The sequence below is a fragment of the Pseudonaja textilis genome, chromosome 3 (genome assembly GCF_049901715.1).
Source record: "Pseudonaja textilis isolate UNSWEBS1 chromosome 3, rPseTex1.2, whole genome shotgun sequence".
Taxonomy (NCBI): domain Eukaryota; kingdom Metazoa; phylum Chordata; class Lepidosauria; order Squamata; family Elapidae; genus Pseudonaja; species Pseudonaja textilis.
Genome location: NC_141992.1, coordinates 24,211,392 through 24,233,848, shown reverse-complemented (window position 1 = coordinate 24,233,848; position 22,457 = coordinate 24,211,392). Strand labels below are relative to the sequence as shown.

At 38.2% G+C, this 22,457-nt stretch overlaps 1 protein-coding gene and 1 long non-coding RNA gene across 7 annotated transcripts in view; one reads left to right on the top strand and one right to left on the bottom strand.

Annotated features, from left to right (window-relative positions):
- The window catches only part of HNF4A (hepatocyte nuclear factor 4 alpha), a 70,238-nt gene that overhangs the window by 37,036 nt on the left and 10,745 nt on the right, over nt 1–22,457 (bottom strand). Inside the window, exon 1 of one of the 5 annotated variants that reach the window (XM_087929049.1) lies at nt 14,335–14,418. The exons of 2 other annotated variants lie outside the window; for them this stretch is intronic. In XM_087929049.1, coding sequence (XP_087785175.1) covers nt 14,335–14,368 — 34 coding nt within the window. In that variant the 5' untranslated portion in view covers nt 14,369–14,418. Of the gene's footprint in view, nt 1–632; nt 821–14,334; nt 14,419–22,457 lie in introns of those variants that run through there. 2 more of the 5 variants (XM_087929053.1, XM_087929050.1) reach the window with 2 other exon arrangements.
- On the top strand, nt 828–21,995 carry LOC113434241 (uncharacterized). Of its 2 annotated transcripts, none has more exons than XR_015742707.1 (3): nt 828–1,156; nt 14,376–15,620; nt 17,492–21,995. It is a non-coding gene; the product is annotated as an uncharacterized LOC113434241 (long non-coding RNA). The 2 variants fall into 2 exon arrangements; XR_015742706.1 differs by lacking the exon at nt 828–1,156 and having other exon boundaries at nt 14,681–15,620; nt 17,492–18,754; nt 18,814–19,577.

Sequence of the window (22,457 nt, the reverse complement as noted above, 5' to 3'; positions counted from 1 at the left end):
CTAACCATTGATAAAAAAAATCCCAAACTTCATAAAATTGTTTATCTTCTTGTTCTCTAATTTCAAATGTCAATTTACTCATTTCAGCACAATCCAATATTTGAACAACAGATTTTCCATGTTTACTATGGAACTACAGGCAGATATTTTTCTTCTCTGACAGGAACTCCTGCCCCATTCCATCTTCTGGCCCTCTGGGATTTTCCTACTTCCTTTGCTAGCCCTTGCAACCGAAGTGACCCACCATGATTTCTCCAATTCCCCACAAACTCCCTGCTCAAAGCAACATAGAGACAAGTAGATGTAGAAGCAGCCTAGGGCAGTAGATGGTTTTATAATCCCAACATGCATCTCTCTGAGGAACCCTTTGTGTCACACATACAGGGTCGAGACAAGTAAAAGCCGATCTTCAAAAGCTGCATGCTTAGGACTAATGAAGTAGTAGCCATCCATGCAGGTTTGCTAACTGAAGCAGCTGTCTTATCCTGTCTTAATTGTAAGGCATGTCCGGAGAATGCCCCACTGCATCTGAAGGCAACAAAGGTTCAAGTATTAAGGCATATCCAACTCTAATCTTCTAACGTCTCCCCTGCTGCTGGTAGCCACTTTCTATGCCTAAAAGTATGGCTTACCGTGAGGCCTTCCTTGCTTTAAAATCATTTGGATTTCTTCTTTTCATAGAGATGAGTGCATGACCTGTCGTAATTCTCAAAAGACAGAACACCGTAGCAGCCTATTACTGTTCCATTTCCCAGGCCATGTGATAGGTATGCCAGCTGTGGCACAGTCCTGTGTTACAAGACTGAGAACTAAAGTCCTAGGGGAATCCACGCCAGCACAATCATCTCTCAAACCATCCCTTCTGTTTTTTCCCCCCCGTTGAAATTTCAAATTCCAGTTTGTGGACAAAGTCCTATCTATCTGAGAATATAGATCTCCGACCACTGACCAAACTCCATTCCAAGTGACAACCTAGTTATGCTTTTCCCCAGGCTCTGACATTCAGGGTTTGGAACTGCTGGGTAGATTGCAAATCAGCTTGTCTCGGCCTGAACTGCTGCTGTGCACTTTGAAAGAATGGATTCTGGTTACTTGTGTGACTTCAAAGTCAAGCGTTGGGGAAGAGGATTTCTTCTGATTGCCAGTAACAAAGCAGGTAGGAAGATTCCCGACGCCTGCTTTCACAGCTCTATTTCAAAGGAAAAAGATGAAAACCTCTATTGTGCTTGAAGTAGTCATTTTGGGCCATACCTTAAGATTAAAAAAAGACAAGACAATGTGAAGGGGGCAGGGTACTGAAAGCCAAAGAGATAGGAAGAACGAACTCTTCCAATCGGAGGCACTTGATGTAGTTAACAGATAACTTCAGTACAGCTTTCTCACTCTTCATCCCTTCCTATTCTCTTCAGATTAGGGCAAACTTACTTTTGTGCTAATCATTTCTTGGCCAAGTTATCTCAGATGAAAAAATTAACAGAAAATAGTTTACTGCATGACTTGCTCACCACAGCAAGAAATGACACCAAAAGCTGTCAAGCAAAATTTTCAACCAGCTTGCTGTTTTAAGATCTTGTGCTGAATCTAGCCATCTATGTTTAAACGGTTTGTATGTGTTTTAAAGGATGATTTTTTCCCCTGTCCCCCTGTAAAGTCAATATTTTGTTCCTGCCCCTTTTCCATGACCTGAGGATATATTTGCTTTTTGACTACTTCCAAAAGGAGATGATCCCCCTTCCCTCCCCAGCCTGTATTTTGTCAGACTTTAGTAAACAGGGATTGTCTTTCCACACCATCAAATCCCATTTGCCTTTTGCCTAAATTCATGTCTTAACAATTACAGAGCCCTTTTCCCCTTCCCCCATGTGTTAATAAGCACCCCTGTGGAATTCTGCTGAATCAGAAGGGTGCAGAACATTTATGGGTTACTAGCCAACTTGGTGGGGGAAGAGAAGCAGGAGTAGATGTCAGAGGGACAATCCACGCTGCCACTCATAAAGAGGTCAGGCAGGCAGGCAGGCAAGCATGTATGAATCTGGAGCTCCAGACACACACAGCTTACAAACAGCTATTTTCTGGCTTTTTGAATGACAACTAGGAGTTGTGAGGTTAGCAAGGGTGGTTAATATTTGCAACTGACTTTCCAAGGGACAGTGTTGCTAGAGCAATTGTGTGGAAATCCTGCAGATTTCCACAGGAAGTTTCATGTACATGGGATTAACTTTTTTTTTAAAATAAATCTTAAAGCTTGGAATTTCTTACAAAGCAACATCTATAGTTAGATTTTTTTTTTAAAAAAAAAACTTAAATTTCTCTAATAGACTTTTTAGGCCTCTCAAAAGATTCAAGGAAAATGACCTTTAGTGAAAAGGGCTCCCTCAAGAAAGATACCTATAGGGAGAAAAGCTCATGGGGTTCTCGTGGCTTTAATAAAACTGCAAAGTAAATAGGAAGCCAATAAGCGAAACCTTTCTTTAAATTACCCACAAGTCAAAACTGCTTCATTCAACTCCATAAATGTCATTTATACTATGCAGCTGTTTAAGACAAAGCTGCAAAGCTCACAAGACTGCATAGACTTTACATTTCCTTTTGACAATAGGACAACTTGCCAACCAGCATGGCAGCTTTTCCTAATCTGGGTGTCTTCCAATTATCTGGCTCATCTCTTATTATTGAGTATCAGGAGTGGAGGTAGTATTCAGCAGGTTCTGACCAGTTCTGGAAAACTGGTAGAAATGTTGAGTAGTTCACAGAACCGCCAAATACCACCTCTGACTGGAGAGTTTTACAGTATCCTTCCCCTGCCACGCCCACCAAGCCACGCCCACAGAACTGGTAGTAAAAAATATTGAATCCCATCACTGTTCAGGAGGAGTAAGATAATTCTGATCCCCCAGATACATACAGTATATCTGGAGAGTATCCAGATTGGAGGGAAATTAGGCTCCCTTAATGTAAACTACAACAGGATTTTTGTGCTAAAGGAACATTCAAACTTGGCGAGAGCTTGTGGGATGTTCTCAGTCAGCCAGTACTTGGCTTGATTATAAATTAGCAGAACATCAAAAGTTTTAATAATTCACACAGCCATGTGCAATGGATAGAAAGTTGTGTGTAAAAGAATGATACAAAAATGAAACTGGTTAATTTATTATTTTATCAACCATCCCCTTCCATCCCATCTTTGATCATCATATACTGTGAATTACTAATAGCACAACTGATGATTATTTTGGGGAACGGCATTATGATTAATATATAAAGACTCCTGTCCTTTAGAAGAGCCATGGCTTCTAGAGGGGTTTATTTATTTATTTATTTATCCTGCTTTCTTTACAGAGGTGACTAAGCCATTCTCCATTTGTAAGTTTCCTATGTTTTCCCCATCATATCTTGCATTTATTTGTCAAGGAAAATACATACAGACTTTAAAAAAAAAAAGCCAAAACTGCTTCACCTTAGCTTATTACTGTTTGGAAGTGCTAAAATACAATGTCTAAACCATTTTGGCCAAAATTATGATTTAATATTACTATCTTGAAATTTCATTCCAACCTTGGAAATGTGACATCCTTCAGAGTTTGAAATGGATCTGTATCTGCCTGGTAAGATCATAGCAATGAAAATAAAAATTTATTCCATAGATATTAACAAATTTTATTTACTTAGATCTGTGGAAAGCTTAAATTGAAGATATTTTTCTTTGCAAAACAAGTCAATTATAAAACTGAGCCAGTTAGGAAGGGAAACTGCTGATAGTCAAAGCTTTTTTCTGGATACATTGAGAAATAGCTAAGGATTGGATCTGGGTTTGGGTAGAGAGAAGGACAAGCATAACATTTTCAGCAGGAGTGAACTAGGATGAAATAGCTTGACAAATGAGTAACCATTGCTCTCTGATTCAAAATTAATCCTTTATGCTATTGCTATGGACCATTTTGTTATCAGAAAGTTCTGCTTGCAGATGTTAAAGAAACACTTTGCTTATTACAAAGATATATCAAGTGTCCAATATTCCCACTCATTCAAGAAAATAAATGTTTTAGCACTAACTCTGAATTTCTTCACTTCTCTGGAAAGAGAGGGAAATATGTAATATATTGGTTTTTCTCCAAGCTATTTTCCCCAGATGTGTTGGATTGCAACTTCTATCACTTCCAGACAACAAGATTATGTTAATTAGAAAAGAGACAGTCTATTGTATCTGAAATGCAACAAGTTGCTAAGGATTGAAGGCTCTCTTGAGTTAACACTTCTGAAGCCTCCAGAAACCTCAAAATATTGCCAATTATTTTTCCATGTATCGCATGGTTATATCTCGTGTGTGCTTTTCAATACATAACATTGTAATCATAGTATCTATTTTAAGGCTTAAATTAAATGAAAATGAAATAAAATGAACTTTCCATTTTGTCTTGAATTTGCCCACAGTTTTGGGAAGCACAGTTACAGTATTGGTAGTTGCCAAAGACAATCTTTGATGCAGGAAAAGATGTGTGTCTCTGTACTGGCAAATGTATGATAGAAAGATGAATTTATCCAGAATGATTTCTGAATGTTCTATACCATGGTGTCAAACTGGCGGCCAGTGGGACGGATGCATCATGTGCAGGTCACACCCATCCCAGCTCCACGAAGGGGAAATACGTCATGATGCGTCACATGACGGCAACGTGATGTTTCGAGTTTGACACCCATGTTCTATACAACGATGGCCTTTAATTCTATTATCCTCTCATTTTGACTTTTTTATTCTTTTTATTTTATTATTGCATTATTGCATTATTGTCTTCTTTTGTTGTCTTTTGCATCTCATGTCTTTCTTTCTTTTTAATGCTTCCACTGAATTGTAAGCCACCTAGAATTGCTTTTGAGAGTTGGGTGGCTGTAGAAATCAAATTAAAATCAATTTGAACCAAGGACTTCTTAACTCTTAAATCAGCCTCTTAGGATCTCTTCATCAGTCTCAGATGAAAAGTTGCTTGTACTATCCAAAAGTGCTGAGTAGTGGTTCAGTCTTCCCCTTTGTAATGAATTTTCCTTGGAAATGAAATATATGTAGGAATCTTGGTTGAACAATACCTGGATTGCTATAAAACATACCTGTGCATTCTTTAAAAAATGTTAGAAAGAAATGTGTTTGATTTCACATTTACAGCATCTTCCTGGCACTAATTAAAGCAGACATGTCTTGTTTTCAGCTTCCATGCAATTATTAAAGCAATAGCATCTTTTTGAAGGTTCACCTGGAAGCTGGAAAAAGAGATGTGGCTGCTTTAGTTAATAATAGGAAGACTGTGTGCTTGGGTTAGGTCAGAAGATCTTCTTCCAAAACATTTTTGAGCTGTACAAAGCATTGCTATAAAAGTCCTTGATTGAGGCAGTGAGATTGCCAATCAAAGCATTGTCTTGAAACTTCTTTTAACCACCAAATTACAAAAAAACAGTTCAGAAGTTCCCAAAATGTTCAGAACTTCCCAAAATGAGAAATATACGCAGACAGAATCCAGGAGTGGACTGAAGACATTTTTAGTTGTACGTTATTACAATGAATCCACTTTCCCAAAATTTCATTGAATTGTTTTCATTGCTTATTATGTTCTTTTTAATATTTGGATGTTATTGCATAATTTTTAGAATGGAACTATGCCCTGTTTGAAAATGATTTGTAAGAAATGCTTCCAACTTCATATAAGGACGTTTTTGCTATTAACTTTAATGAGTGGATTAATTAAATCTGGGACATTTTTTTCTGGCTATGGTAATGGGTAATATGCAGGTGCTTTCCTTTCATTTATGGGAAGTCCTAGATTATTTTTTTCAAAGTTTTAAAAAAGATTTAAAAACAACATTAAAGCCTGTACTTTAAAACCAAATGAGAAAAATTCTTCAACTACATTAACAAAAAAACCCTAAACGCTTATGCTCATTCAGGTATAAGAATACAAGGCCCAATAAAATAGCTTTTAGCGAAGATAGGAATTTAGAAAACGGAGCACAGATTTCATAGGTTTAACAAATTCTCTCCCCAACCCCCTTTTTGTCATATGACTGGGGTTTCACATAGTTGTTTGTCCCAGCACAGATTTCCTGACTACTATCTATTGATCTAGCCTTGGGTGTCTAGACCAGTTATTTCAAGAAGGTTCCTGTTTATTCCAAGATATGTGATATTAGGAGAAAATGCAATGGACCCAGGATTCTTCCTTGCAGAAATTATAACGACCAACTACTCTGTAAGGAAGAACAAGAAAGTAATTAATGCTGTGGATGGAACCCCTTTTTCTCACATGGTTATAATGGGAACCATGTACCTGCTGCCAGAGGCTCCTTTCCTTGTGTTGTATCTTCTGCAACCTATCCCTGAAGGGGTGGAATGTTTGGTTTTCATTATTAATTAAGCCACTTAGATAGCTTTTGTGGTGAAAGCACTAGTGATTGGTACATAAATACAAAAATTAAAAGCCAAACAGAAACCAACAATAATACCCACAAACATCCCAAGGGAATTGTTGGATTTTTTTTCCACTGGGAGATATAAAAAAAGAAAATACATATTGGACACAGCTTTGCAAATTCCACTGCCCAAGTCTTCTTAAAAGACAACATGGATTGGGTGAGGAATATTCAGAGATAGAGTAGAAAATGAATGCTGTTCCAAAGGATGAGAAAGCAATAGGGCAGACATGCTTCCAAAGACCCACATGATGGCATTATTTTGTCATTGGGACGTATGGCTGGCCAACCCTGCCAGATCTTCTAGGATAAAGAAATCTAGTTGGAGAAAGAGAATCTTGCAGCTATCCAGGGTCTGATGTCAGCGTTCCAGCAAACCTCCATTCCAATCAGTAACTCCGAAACAAGCATAATCTCAAAAGTACCTTTATTAGAATAGCACCTGGCATATCTGTGAAATCTCAAAACTAAAGTTTCCTGGATTTCTCACAATGTCCCAAACTACAATCCATCCCTTTTTCTCCCATCATCACATCACATGGGCCAGTCATGATCTGTCTCAGTGTAAGATCCTTTTTCTCTGCTGCGCCACACTTAATAACCTTGAACTAAGAAAAAAATGTTGTTTTGTCTACTTAGAACTACTCAATTGAAATCACCTCCCTCCCAACTCCTCAGGCTATGTGGCAGGGTGGAATATGGCTTCCAAAACTGACATAAGAAGGATTTTATAACAATTTCTTGATTTTTTCCTAAAAATCAGTTCAGCTTCTGAAGTAGAGATGTCACACGAGCAAACTCAGATGTGCTCATAAATACTTGGACCACTGCATGCTGAACTATCTAAACTTTCCAAGTGGTCTTCATGACCAACTCCATGTAGACTGTGTTATAGTAATCCAAACAAAAGGTATCTGAGGTATATATGGCCATGAAAAATCATACCTGATCCAGGAAAGGACATAAATGGTCCTGGTCCATGAGATGTATTTATGGAAAAACTACAGCTGGCTACAACTGACAGCAAAATGTACAGGTCTAAGAGGCCCTTCACATTATGTAGAAGTTCCACTTGGGCAAGTGCAACCACACGAAGAACTAAGGTCATAAAGGACCAAGAGAGCCACTGATGCTGCATTTTACTTTAGGACATTTTCTTAAAGTAGCTACAAAAACATTTCAAACTGAACCCAATTTTAGGCCTCTTTAACTATCATGGCTTTCAGTAGAGCTTGCAATTTTAGGATTAAAAAAAATACTGCCCAGAGGGGAGATCTTTATTTTTTTTTAAACTATTGATCTTTTAACAATAATTAATAATTAATTTTACAAATGTTCAAGCTAAAAGTCCCCCCTCCCGAATTTTGAAACATGTATAGTCTGTTTGGTCAATAAGGTTAGATAAGGACTGAGCTCTCAGATTTTACTTTTTATCCATGCCAGATCCCAAAACAAAGTGCGGGTAAATGAATGAAAGAATTTGTGGAGTAGAGGAAAAAGGAATTTAGGGTTTTCTAAAATGAATAGACCCGTGATGGCGAACCTATGGCACACGTGCCACAGGTGGCACGCAGAGCCATTTGTGCCAGCACACAAGCTGCAGGCAAACTTATCTCACTGCACATGCACGTGCCTCACAGCTGATTTTCAGCCAGTTTGAGGCCTTTTTCAGTCTCCCAAAGGCTTGAGGAAAGCGTCTGCAAGCTTTGCAGGCTGAAAACTAGTCCCATTTTGTCACTTCCTGTTTTTCTGAAAATACCAGAAGTGATGAAACGGGGCTAGTTTTTGGCCTGCAAAGCATGCAGAAGCCTTCCTCAAGCCTTTGGGAGACTGAAAAAAGCCTCAAACCAGCTGAAAATCAGCTGTGAGGCACAGTGCAGGTAATGGGATGGCAGTGGTGGCTGGGGGGGGGATTACGCACACATGCGTAGGGGACCTGGGGGGCATGCATTGCCTTCTGGGTACTGGCATGCAAGCGTGAGTGTGCAAACGTGTGCACAATTTTGGGCACAGGAGCCCAAAAAGGTTAGCCACCACTGGAATAGACTATAGCAAGTTTATATCAACAGTATTTTGATGACCATAAGTTTGTCTAATGTTGGAAAATAGTTTATTTCCCATTCAAATCTGACAGGAACAGAGACGGACTCATTACTTATTGCTATAGGAAAGTACAGTTTAGGATTTACTGGAATTGCTGGTCCTGTTCCACAGTAACTTGGTGTTTGTGTGTTTAAACCTTAATATAAATAAATAAGAGATAGAATGTCTATATATATACTGTCCCTCTAATAATGCAACCATATTTTATTAATTTTTTAAAAATATTTATTTTAAGTATGTAGTTTAGGGTTTAGAATCAACTGTTTAGATTAAGATCTTTTCACTTTCACTCAGATAAGGAACAGCGATCGAAACAACTTGCAATAAACCCAGATCATTCAAAATAGCTATGTCTAACTTTAATAAAATACCACCTAAACAAAATAATATTGCTCTTTCTTGCTGTTTGATTTTCCTAGCAAGCGTCTTAAGCTAATACCCTGTTCTGCCATAAAATAATTAAATTATGCTATAGCCATAAAATGCACCATTTAAGTTAACTGAGTATTTCAACAAACTGTACCATGGGTGGTGCATGTTGAAGCCACGAACCTTTATAAATCAATCATCAACTGATAAACAATACAATGATTAACTTTCAGAACTGGTGTCCCCAAAGCGGTTTCATGGAAATATGCTGAGGGTGGATAATATTGGGTAATTTAATTAAGGTGGAGAAATAGCTGGTAGGGCATGAACTTGTATTTAAAGAGAATTGTTAGTGAAGACAAGAAGTATTTTGGAAAAAGGGAAGTGAAAAAATGATCATTTAAATTTTCCCTGATAATTATTTTTCCTGACTGCACAAAACGAAGTGACTACAGATACTACACGTTTTCATATGTGAAACTGCATTTGCTAAAGTAAAATAATACCTTTGGTATCTCCAATAAAGGAAGTTTATGTTAGAGTCAGCAGATATTAAATCAGAGCAAGGGTTTCTTCAGATAATCATTGGAATTAAAATAATTATGTAAATCACAGCTGAAAGTATTTCATGTACTATGATATTCAGTGGTGGGTTTCAATTTTTTTTACTACCAGTTCTCTGGGCGTGGCTGGTGGGTGTGGCAGGGGAAGGATACTATAAAATCTCCAGTCAGAGGTGGTATTTGCCGGTTCTCCAAACTACTCAAAATTTCTGTTACGGGTTTCCAGAACTGGTCAGAACCTGCTGAATACCACCTCTGATGATATTGTACCAGACAAGATTTTTTTTTTTACCGGGTTCATAGATTCTCAAAAAACAATGTTTTTCGTGGACTGCTCTCAATTGCACATTGTACATGGACTGCACATAAGGGTGGAGGCATATAGATGTCTTTTTCAAGTAAATACAGTCCTTGACTTACAACCATTTATTTAGCAATCATTCAAAGTTACAATAGCACTGAAAAAAGGGACTTAGAATCAGTCCTCACACTTTTTACCATTGCAGGAGCTCCACAGTCACATGATCAAAATTTAAGCGCTTGGCAACTGGCGTGTATTTACAATGTTGCAGCATCCCACGCAGAGGCGGTATTCAGCAGGTTCTGACCAGTTCTGGAGAACCGATAGCAGAAATTTTGAGTAATTTGGAGAACTGGTAGTGGAAATTTTGAGTAGTTCGGAATACCACCTCTGACTAGCCCCGCCCCCACCTATTCTCTGCCTCCCAAGTCCCAGCTGATTGGCTGGGTCTTCTTTTGTTGCCTTGCATAGGAGAACGGAGCTGGAAAGCAGGTTAGTGGGGTGGGGAGGGAATGGGGTTTTGCAGTATCCTTCCCCTGCCATTCCTACCAAGCTATTCCCACCAAGCCATGCCATGCCCACCAAGCCATGCCCAGAGAACTGGTAGTAAAATAATTTGAATCCCACCACTGATCCCACTGGCCCTGTGGTCACCATTTGTGATCTTCCCATCTGGCTTCTAACGTTAATAGTGGAAGCTGGATTCACCTATTGAACATGTAATTCACTTAACAGCTGCAGAGGTTTGTTTAACAACCATGACAAAAATATCATAAAATCAGACGTGACTTACTTAACAACCCCCTTGCTTAGCAATGGAAATTCTGGCCCCAGCTGTGGTCATAAATTAAGGATTACCTGTATCTGTGCAAACATTATCTACACTAAATGGAATTTGTGTATAATGGGTGATATATGGTCCTTAATGCCCACCCTTCCCTGATACCTTGTTAATTTTTTGTTTTACCTTTGAACAGTCACAGGGGTGAGATCTAAACTACAGCTGAGTGAAAGTAACTCCAAATGGAGAACAAGTCATTTGGATCAGGGGTGGGATTCAACCGGTGTTACTACCGGTTCGGTAACTACGCTGCGCACACCTGTAAAAAACCCATCAGCTGTGCCACCTGGAGAGATGAAAAGCGCAGCACGCAGGTGCACAGTGTTTGAAAAGCCTCTTTTTTCCTGCTTTTTCAACCTCAACTGTGCCGTGCAAAGCAGTTGAGGTTGAAAAAGGAGGAAATAAAGGACAGGTAAGGACGGGCGGACAGGTGGGCCAAACAGCAGTAAACACAGAACTGGTTCGGTGTCTGCTGCTCTTCAGAGCTACTGGTTCTATAGAGCCAGGCAGAACCGGTAGCATCCCACCCAGTGGTGATATTCAGCAGGTTCTGACCAGTTCTGGAGAACCAGCAGCGGAAATTTTGAGTAGTTTGGAGAACCGGCAAATACCACCTCTGACTGGAGATTTTACAGTATCCTTCCCCTGCCACGCCCACCAAGCCATGCCCACAGAACCAGTAGTAAAGAAATTTGAATCCCACCACTGATTTGGATGGGATTGTACCTTGAAATCCCAAAATATTATGAGAAAATGAAAAAAGAAAAGATCTGGTATTTCCAGATATATCAGACTATAGTTTTCATAATCCCCATAACCCACCAGTTGTGAGCAATGGAAACTCTAGTCCAACACATTAGAAGGACATTAATCAGGGGAGTATTGAAACTGGGATTTTCAGCCTCAAAAATATTTTTATATTGAATAATCATGCAATATAGCTAATCTGGGTTTATAATTTGAACTAGCAGATAGAGGTTTATATCTCTTCCGCTCCCAGGTGGGAAAGAAGTCTTTGTCTACATCGGATATTAACATACAGCACCAGGTAGACGTTTCGTCTTTAAATGTTTTTCTCTGACATATTTAGATACCCTTTTGTATGACAGTTCTTAACATAAGGTTCCTCCACTTACTTTAACACTCCAGGGAAACACACTCCAGAATTAAGCAGTCTCTCATATGTTATTTGAAATAGCATAGTCCATCCAGAACTACATTCTATGGGGTCCTTGGTGCTCTTCGTGGTTGGCTGTTTTCTTATAGACATTCATTAACCAAACTAGGTAATATCATCAGCACTGATGATGTTACATAGTTGGGGTAATGAAATATGATACTTCATTACCCCAGCTAGGCAACATCATCATTGCTGATGATGTTACCTAGTTTGGTTAATGAAACGTCTGTAGGAAAACAACCAAGTTCATTTCAACCCCAAGTTACAAATATTCTGCTTTATTGGTACTATACTGCGATTATTCAGAATGCCCAAATGGACTTATTTGGTGTAGGCGTTAAGAGAGGACTGTGAGTTCTAGTTCTGCCTTAAACATGAAAGCCGATGGGGTAACTTTGAGTCAGTCGTTCTTTCTCAGTCCAATCCACCTCGTGGGGTTGTTGCGGAGAAAATGGAAGGAAAGGAAAGAGCATATTATGCATGTTTGGTGTTTTGATTTACTTACAGAGTAATAAAGGTGGAATTTAAAAAAATCAAATAAATAAATTAAAAATAAAAATATTTAACGATGAATCCAATCTTCACACTTTTTTTTCAATAGAAATTGATTTCTGGATGTATTATCATGCAGTATCACTTCCTTCAAAAGGAGTCTTAGAATGGATATGTGCCCTATTCAATACGGTGCAGTATCAGTGAGTCATTTGGATTTGCATATCAGTGGGGGAGGGGAGAGAATAATAGGCTTTAATATCACATTCCAGAATTATAGATTTCTATTGTATACTTACATGTACAGGTCGTCCTCGACTTATGACCACAATTGAGCCCAAAATTAATGTTAAGTGTGTTTTGCTCCATTTTGTGACATCTCTTGTCACAGTTGTTAAGTGAACCACTGCAGTTAGTAAGTTTTGTAACCTGGTTGTAAGGGAATCTGGCTTCCTCATTGATTTTGGTTGTTGGAAAGTTGCAAAAAGTGATCAAATGACCCTGGGATGCTGCAACAGTCATAAGTATGAACTAATTGCCAAGCATCTGAATTTTGATCATATGATCATGGGGATGCTGCAAAAGTCATAACTTTAAAAAACGGTCATAAGTCACTTTTTTCAATGCCGTTGTAACTTTGAACAATCACTAAATGAACTGTTGTAAGTTGAGGACAACCTGTATTTGCCCTACAGTGCTAATGGAGAGATCCAAAACAGCTGTCATAGAAATACACTCTAAGATAGGGTGACCAACTTTTTTACAATGAGAAGGAGGACACAAATAAATTGAAGAAAAAAAACAAAGACACTTGTGCGCAGCGCACTCTTGCATGCAGCACACTGTCTCGACACAGTTCTCCTGTGTGGAGCGCATGCATCTCATAGTTGCGTCTCTCCGCACTGTACCGAGCCTTGACGAATCGTCATGTCAAATACAAATACGTCGCATCACATACAACGGATCAGATCGTCATTGATCAAATACTGAGATTTACAGATTAGTCTTCAAATATCAAAAAAGAGCACATGTAGGAGGACACTTTTCGAGAGAGGACAGAACTTACAAAAGACAAACTGTCCTTCCTAAAGGAGGACGGTTGGTCACCTTATCTAAGAGGACATATATGATTGTAATCACATTAGTTTGTTTCTTGTCAACAGTTTTTTTTTTTAATTATAAAAAGCCTTGTAGAATGTTCCTCTTTGAGCATTTAGACCTTTCATTAAATGTATATCTTAGATCAATGTTTTTCTACCTTGCAATATTTTAAGATGGGTGGACTTCAACTCCCAGAATTCCTGAAAATGGTTGATTGAGGATTTCTGGGAGTTGAAGTCCACTCATGTTGAGAACCACTGTTTTAGATTATTACCTTTAAGACTCTGAGCTATTTTGGGAATGAATGGGGCAGAGAGGTTCTGCAGGATAGAGTTAAAAATGAAGAGTTGCTTCTCCACATTTCCAGGAACCTCCAATGTTTGGAAGAATCTGAAGGTCAAGCAGATTATTGTGATATATTGGCTTCTTAGAGAATGTTTGCTCAGAAATTAGAAGACAATAAACTAGCACTGCAAAACTTCCTGCTAATCAAGTTGAAAAAACCCATAATGCTTATCCTCACAAAAGTTGTGCTATTCTTTACTCCTCTTCAAAGAAACTAAAGCTATGAATGTATTTCACACCCACTGTCCTTTCTTTAAGGGAGATGAATTTGGGGAACAACCCTCAACCCTTTGGATGAAACGGTCCACATCCCTCTTAGAAAGCACTTCTTGCTTTTCCCTCAAATACCCAAGTGCATTTTTGAAGCAATGTGTAAGTGTTGCTTAGTAGTGAAATGTAGATGTTAACAAATACAGGGTTTTACTTTCACAGTTCAGATCTAGGAAGATTTTATTAGTACCCCACTCAGCTTCAGTGAAGTCACATTTCCTTGACTTACTTGGAAACTTCAAGAAAGTTTGAGAACAGCATTTTCCTTCCTAAAACAAACTGAATGAACAAAATTAAACTTATTGCCCAGTACCTGGTGTTTCCTGAAGCAAATCATAGCCATTCATGTTCCAGATGGACCTGCAGATTCCCCAGAAGAAGAAAAGAGAACTAGAGGGACATCATGGACAGAAAGAGGCTTCGGCACAGCCAGCACCTCAAGGAGTCTGAGCAAGGAGCCATATTTGGTCTGACTAAGCAACACAAAGTCAGCTGAAATGCGGCTGGAGTGGGGTGGGGGTGGGGGTGGAGGGATAAACTAATCTCTTAATGCCAGTCACAATGCGATTTGATTGGAAGTAGTTCATTCAGTAAATTTGCAGGCTGTAAGGGGTTCTGCTGAATCAGATTTCACCAAAACCCAATCAGGTTTCATAAGGCAGGACTCAGGCTGGATTTGAAACCTAGATTGTATGACCTGTACGATCCTTGCCCAGACCAATTGTTTTTTGCATATCCATTTTTGCAGATACCTCAAATATGGGAGTGAATTGGAGGAAAGGCAAAGATCAACCCAAAGAGAATCCTTTGTATTTCATTGCCCCTCTACCTGCTTTTTTCCATAGCTCTGCAAGATGGAGGCAAGGGCATTAAGACCGGAAGAACTATGGATTTTGTAAGATCAAAAGCAAACTCTGGATGGCTGCTACATGCACTCTGAGCACTTAATTGATGAGATGCTATTTTGACCTTAGCTTTTGAGTTAGCTTTTGAGTTCAACTTGGCAGGAAGCTAGTAAAAGTTAGCTTTGCCACTAGGTGGCTATCAAGGATAGTGAATAACAAAGCCCAACCAGAAACTTCAGAGGACATTGTAAATCCTGTCTTGAGGATTGGAGATCCATGTCTCTTCTCCTCTTTCTGTTCATTTCTGGAGCTATATTTGTTTCTGGAGCTAAAACATCTTTGAGTTCCTATTTGGAGCTCTTTGTTAGTCACTTTTTCAAGCTAACTCAAAAAAAGGGGACAAAATAGCAGGTATCACTTTAGCAAACCTCTTTGCTTGTGTAGGTGAAGAAGGTAACTTGCCACTTCCATTTTATTTAAAGGGACAGGCTAGAATGGGCTAGAAATGTTTAAATTTAATTCCTTGTATACTTGGATTCTGTACTTGTAAAAGTGTTGACCAGTGGGGCAAAAAATACGTACAGTTACAGTGGCTAGCAGAATAACTTCAATTTTATCTCCTTTCTTTGCTTAAAGCAGTATATCTCAACTTCAGCCGCATTCAGACATGAGGATCTCCACTCCCAGAATTCTCAAGGGACGTCCTTTGCATGTTTCTATGTAATATGTCTCTGCTTACTTTCGTCACTTACAGGTAATCCTCAATTTACAATTGGGAATAGAATTTCCATTGCGAAGCAAAGTGTTTGTTAAGTGAGTTGGGCCTGATTTTATGACCATTTTGCCATGTTTGTTAAGTGAACCCCTTCAGTTGTTAAATAAATTGCACAAACATTAAGTGAATCCCGGTTCCTCCATTGACTTTGTTTGTTGGAAGTTGACTGGGAAGGTTGCAAATGGTGATTGTGTGACTTCGAGACCCTGCAGGCATCATAAATACATGCTGGTCGCCAAGTTTTGGTCACGTGATTGTGGAGATGCTGTGACAGCTAAAATTGCAAGGACTGGTCATAGGTCACTTTTTAAAATGCTATTGTCAGTTTGAATAATCACTAAATGAATAGTTGTAGAACTAGAACTAACATTATTGCCTCTCTCAGTTCAGTTTCCTTTTCTTTTCTGATTCCAGCTTGTGCCGTTCACTTCTCTGATTTTTCTCCATAATGACATTGCAGGCTGTTTGTTATATACAAAGATGTCTGCTAGCCAACAGAAAACAGATAGACAGCTTAGAATAAGTCTTTTTTCCCATCAAAGGTTCAGTGCAATGAATATTATATCAGCTTGTAATGCAATAATTTCTGATAAAGTTAATCCTGATAAAGTTTATCTGCAGGGTCATTGCATGACTGCTTGCATCTGAAAACATAAAAGCTATAGGCATGTTGTGATCTTTTTAATCTAAGGCAAGCTGCTCTAGACATGAAACAAATTCTGATGGTCAGTAGCATTAAAATCCAGTTTTCTTGACAAAGAATTTTCAGGTTTTAAACATAACAGATCTCTTTCTAAGAACGTGACAAGATAAAGTTTGTTCCGAGGTCTATATTTGACTCAAAGACAATTTCCTGATCCAGAATGTTCCATGCAAGAAAGAGCATTTTTAAATCAGGGAACAAATCTTAAAATACATTTTCCTAAAAGCAGAAGCAACCCAGTGTTTGCTTGAGTTTAAAAAGAGAGCCAGTCAATATAGAAGGGCATTTCATATAAAAAGCAACTTTCCTTTATTGCTGGGACTGATGGAGAAGATAGTTCTTACAAGACTTTAAGGATATCTCTGACTTCAAACTGGGTTGAAATACACTTGCAAAACCACATATATTAACATATACATTCCCATTACAAATGCCTCTTTTTACTCTCTGTGAATATGTTTTGATGTTAAAAGAGAAACAAGTCAGAGGGCTTAAAAACTTCAAAAGTATGCTAGAACTAATACAATTTCTATCCTTTTCCTACTTAAGTGGGAGAAGAATGAATATTTTAACTGTTAAAATATTTTTGAAAGTAAGAATATTTTTTGCATATAAAAAAATGCAAAAAAGTAAAAAAAGAGAAGGTAAACACAAATTTATAAACAGAATTTACAGACATCATAAATTTAGGTTAAAATTTCCAATACTTCAGTGTTTATTTTAAATGACATGATATATGTAAGTATACCATGTCATTTCAATAGCTACTAATTATTCTTAGTAAAATATGAATATCAATGGCAAATAGCAAATCTTACAAGTTATAATAAATCTATATATGAACTTGTGCCATTTCTAAAATGTGGCTTCTCCTTAATTGTATTATTTATATCAATAAAAATAGTTTTTAAAATGCTATAGGATATGGTTTTATACAAGAACCGTCCTCTCCTAATAGGCCCACCTCATATAAAATGGGCACTTAAAATTAAATTTACACACAGTATCAATTCAATTTCAATGAAGCACTAGAAAACATCGATGCTGGCCTCAAAGTAAATGGTATTCGGATCAACAACTTAAGATAAGCTGATGACACAGTTCTGCTTGCCAGTAAACATGAAGACCTTCAGTTCCTCATCAACAGAGTCACAGAAATATCTGAAAAATATGGCTTGAAGCTCAAAAACCAAGATCATGATCCTCAGCAAACAACCCATTAATTTACCACTGATAACTTCAGAAGGAATATCACTAGAAAAAGTTGAAAGGATCACGTACCTCAGTTCTAATTTACATGAAAGCTGGAACATGACCACTGAAGTAAAAACAAGGATAGAGAAAGCTCAAACAGCATTCTTAAAAATGAAAAAGGTATTCTGTAGTCCAACATAAGCCTAAGATTGAAAACCAGGGTTTTCAGATGCTACATCTTTTCTATCCTGCTCTACGGAGTGAAGAGTTGGTCTTTGACAGAAAGCCACTTGAAGAGACTAGAAGCATTTGAAATGTGGATTTACTGACAACTGTTGCATATACGTTGGGTTGACAAAATCAGAAATGAGGAGGTGATAAGCCGCCTGGGAAAGCCAAGAGAAATCATCAAAACTATAAAAACGTGAAAGTTAGAATATTTTGGACTTGTGATGCGACACCCAGAAAAATACAGCACATTTCACTTAATCCTCCAAGGAAAGGTTGAAGGCAAATAAGAACAGCATGACTTCAAAATCCAAGGGATTGGCTTGGACAAAACTCAACAGCCCTTTTTTATGTGGTTGTTGATAAAGATAGTATTGCCAACATGATCACCAATGTCCGATGACAGATATGGCACAAGAAGAAGATCAGTTCAATATGATTATGGTCAATTTAAGAAGAGAAAATATAATACAATATATTATTACAATAAAACTAATTCTATTGTCAATGGTTCTGCAATTGATCCCCAATGACCTCTGAAAGACCCACAGGTCAGCCATTTTTCCAGAAGACCCTAAGAATGGGGACTCTCGTAGAATGGAACGGAGTGCAGTGGAGTGAACTAGAGTAGAGTAAAGTAAAACAGAACAGAACAGAATAATAGAGTTGGAAGGGACTTGGTGATCTTCTTGTCCAATCCCTTGCTCAAGCAGGAGACCCTATACCATTTCATTTCTTTGCCTTGAGGGTGGGACAGCACCTACTAAGAGAATGTCTTCCTCCTAGCCCCTCTCATTATACCATTTGATAGATGGCATTCTTTACAGGAGATCTCTGCCCAGCCACATAAGGAAAACAGAATGGAAGCATCCTGTACCTTGAGAGCGACTATGTTAATGTATTGAATGTAGTGTGTTAAATGTAACCTTATATAAAATCACTTTTCAGAAATTCTATGCCCAGAATGAATTGTCAGGTGCACATCCTGGTTTCAGGACCGGGCTGATATAAGTCAGCCAGGTAGACATCACTTTTAACTGAGAGCAGTTTTCCCTCCATGTTTTCAGAGTTGCCCTTGACTCATTGCAACCACATTGTATATTGCATTATTGTTCTGTTTCACAGCCTGAAATATGGTTTGACAAAAGGAAGTGTAACACACTTTATTTTACTTCCTTTTTTTGGAAGATATATTGTAATGTTGACAGGAGATAAGACAGTTCCCCCACTGGTAGAAATATTTTATTGAGTTACCTGAAAGGGTATCACTTAAAATTAAACCCTTTGTTGCAGATATCTTATGTACAGTATATAATAGAAGCACCTCTGCACACACACATCCATAGTTTTTTGCAGTTGTGAAATCATTATACAGAATTGAGTCCGTTGGCTTTAGTTAGGCTCCACTGATGCTGGCCTTATAAATATATTCAAAACCCTTGAAAAAAGCTGGATATTTTCAGCTGAAGGGACTAGAGAGGACAGCAGGAAGCATTTCACCGTTTTACCTTCTAGTAAAAATAGAACATAGAACAAAAGAGTTCATATTAGTGATTTGATAACTGAGGAAACTTAAAAGGAACTTTAAAAAATCAGAGTCTGGGCTGGTCTAGTGTCCTCTTCTCAAAGTGCCCAAATATGCTATTGAAAAGTTTTCAAGAAAGGCCTTTGTAATAGCATTGTTCTTGTTCATGTACCGAAACAACAGGTCCCAAGAGATATATGGGCATGAAATTGAAGCTAGAATACATAGATTCTTCATCATTAAACTGCTTATTTTCTATCAATTTCACTAAAACATGTTCCAAGCTAACTTGTGGAAGAGAATCTCATATATACACTGTATAGGTAGTCCTCAATGGACGACCACAATTAACCCCAAAATTTCTGTTGCTAAGTGAGACACTTGTTAAGTGAGTTTTGCCCCATTTTATGCCTTTCTTGCCACAGTTTTTAAGTGAATCATTGCAGTTGTTAAGTTAGTAGCAATAGCAATAGTACTTATATACCACTTCACAGTGCTTTACAGCTGTCTCTAAGGGCTTTACAGAGTCAGCATATTGCCCCCAACAATCTGGGTCCTCATTTTATCTGACCTCGGAAGGATGGAAGACTGAGTCAACCTTGAGCTGAAGAGAATCTAGCTGCTGAACTGCTGGCAGATGGCAGGCAGCAGAAGTAGCCTGCATTCTAACCACTGTGCCCCCACAACTCATAGTAACATGGTTATTAAGTGAATCTGCCTTCTTCTTTGCCTTTGTTTGTCAGAAGGTCGCAAAAGGTGATCACATGATCCCAGAACATTGCGTCGCTCATAAATATGAGTAAGTTGCCAAGCATGTGACTATGGGGATGTACCAATTGTTTTAAATGTGAAAAATGGTCATAAGTCACTTTTTTTCAGTGCCACTGTAATTTTGAATGGTCACTAAATGAACTGTTGTAAGTCAAGGACTACCTATAGTTGCTCTCAAGGAACAAAAAATTATATTTCTTGAACTTTCCCCCCATTATATTTCAAGGGAAATTTTATTAGAATACTATTAAAAAGAGGAAAAAATGCCACAACTTTCCCTGTTTGTCGGCGACAAGCAGCTCAACCCATAGGTGTACAGCTATTCCTCCACTTACAACCATTCATTTAGTGACTGTTCCAAGTTACAACAGCACTGAAAAAAGTGACTTAGAAACATACCTTGCACTTATAACTGTCACAGCATCCCCATGGTCACATGATCAAAATTTGGCACTTGGCAACCAGCGCCCAAATGGAAAGATATACTAATTCCGACAATGGAAAAATGGTTAGAGAAACTGATGGAGACCATCAAATTTACTGTTTTGATCAAAGAGAAGAATGCATTTAACCTTGTTTCTAAGTGGAAATCACTTCTGGATTTTGTGCTTGAGATACAAAGAAAATAAAACTTTGATTTTGGGATATAATTATTAGGCTTTTATTTTTGTTATAGAAATGGGTGGGATACAGTGGTGGGATTCAACCGGTTCTCACCACTTTGGCTGAACCGGTTGTTAAATTGCTGGCTGTCCCTGCCTCTCCCCTTCCTGCCCATTCCAGGAGTCCCCACGCACCCCATTTTTGCTCCCAGGAGGCTGCAGGGAGGCCCACTAGGCCCAAAATGGGGTGGGGGTGTGTGGCACCCCATTTTTGCTTCCCAGGTGGGTGCAGGAGGCCAAATGCTGCCTGTCACATCCCTGGCCATGCCCACCGTGGCCATGCCTACCCAGCCGGTCATTAGGGCAGAGAACTGGTTGTTAAATTATTTGAATCCCACTACTGGTAGGATATACTGAGTATGCAAAGTAAAATGTTGAGATTATAACGTTATTATGTTCATTCTACTGCACTGAAAAGAGTGGAAAGTTAATACTTTTTTCATTTTTTCTCCTTTATCTGACACTTCGCTCTTTCCCCATTTCCCATTTTCATTTGTGTTTTATACTCTAATAAGTTTAATAAAATTATATTATAAAAAAACAACTTTTAAAGCGGATTGAATCAATTTTCATACATTGAGCACATTACTTATCTCGATAGAAAGGGTGACTAGTTTCAGCTGCTGCTGTTGAAACATACAGAAGAAAAAGAAAGCCGCCTATTTTTTGCATGGCAATTTTTCCTCATTCTTTTTCAACTGTCAAATCTCATTTCATGTATCATTTATTCACTGTGCCTTTCAAAAACATAATGTCAACTTGTAAAACATTCCTATGCCTGCGTCCAAGTTGCCATGAGAAAGAGGGGACGGCGGGCATGTGATTATCCATGCCATTGGGAAAAGCTCAAGTCTGATTTGAACTGATTTTGGCGAAACATTTCAAATTCAAGTTCTGCCATGATGCGTGTTAAAAAGGCAAGAGAGAATGAAGGAAACCGCACCAATGTCAACAGAGAGTTTTCCCAAATGAGGCTAAGTATAATAATTGAACTGTAGAGCTCTAACTTCCTTAAATGTTGACACTGTCATTATAAATATCAAAAAATACTGCCGCTTACAGAGGTTAACATTAAGATCACAGCTCAAACCCTACTTTCTAATCCCACAATCAAGAGTTAAATGCCCTTATTTTTCAGTATTATTTTGGTGTTTTTATTGCAAGCACCAACTGTATTTGTGATTTGTTTTTTATTTCTTCTTCCATTAGTTAACGCTACAGACAACATTATGGCCTCATAACTGGAGGTAATTCTTCACTTTATTCATTTAAACCAGACAAAGATAAGTTTATGAGTTGAAAACAATTTGAGGTTAAGCAAGAAAAAGAAAAAAAGTCTCCATTTAATGAATGTTCTGTTTTTTTGGCCTCAAATTTCTTATTTTCTTTAATCATTTTGAGATAAGTAAATAAGTTCATGCATGTATGTACTTAAGGAGAATTACAGGATTTCTTCCTCTCTGATAACCAAGCTCTTTTACTTGGACTGACTGCTTAGGACAGAAATACGGTATTTACAATGGGTAGAAATTGTAGGTATATCCAGTTTATTTGAAAGTGGCCCGTACATTGTGCATCTTTACAAATCTCAGACAGTAGTCTCCATTAGAAACTCAGTCTACAATAGGAACCACTTACATGTCAGCAAACACTTTTAATGGGACCTGATTATTGATTTGGACAAGGAAAAAGGGTGTCGCGCCACTTATTCTGGTTTGTGCAGGTTTTATCAG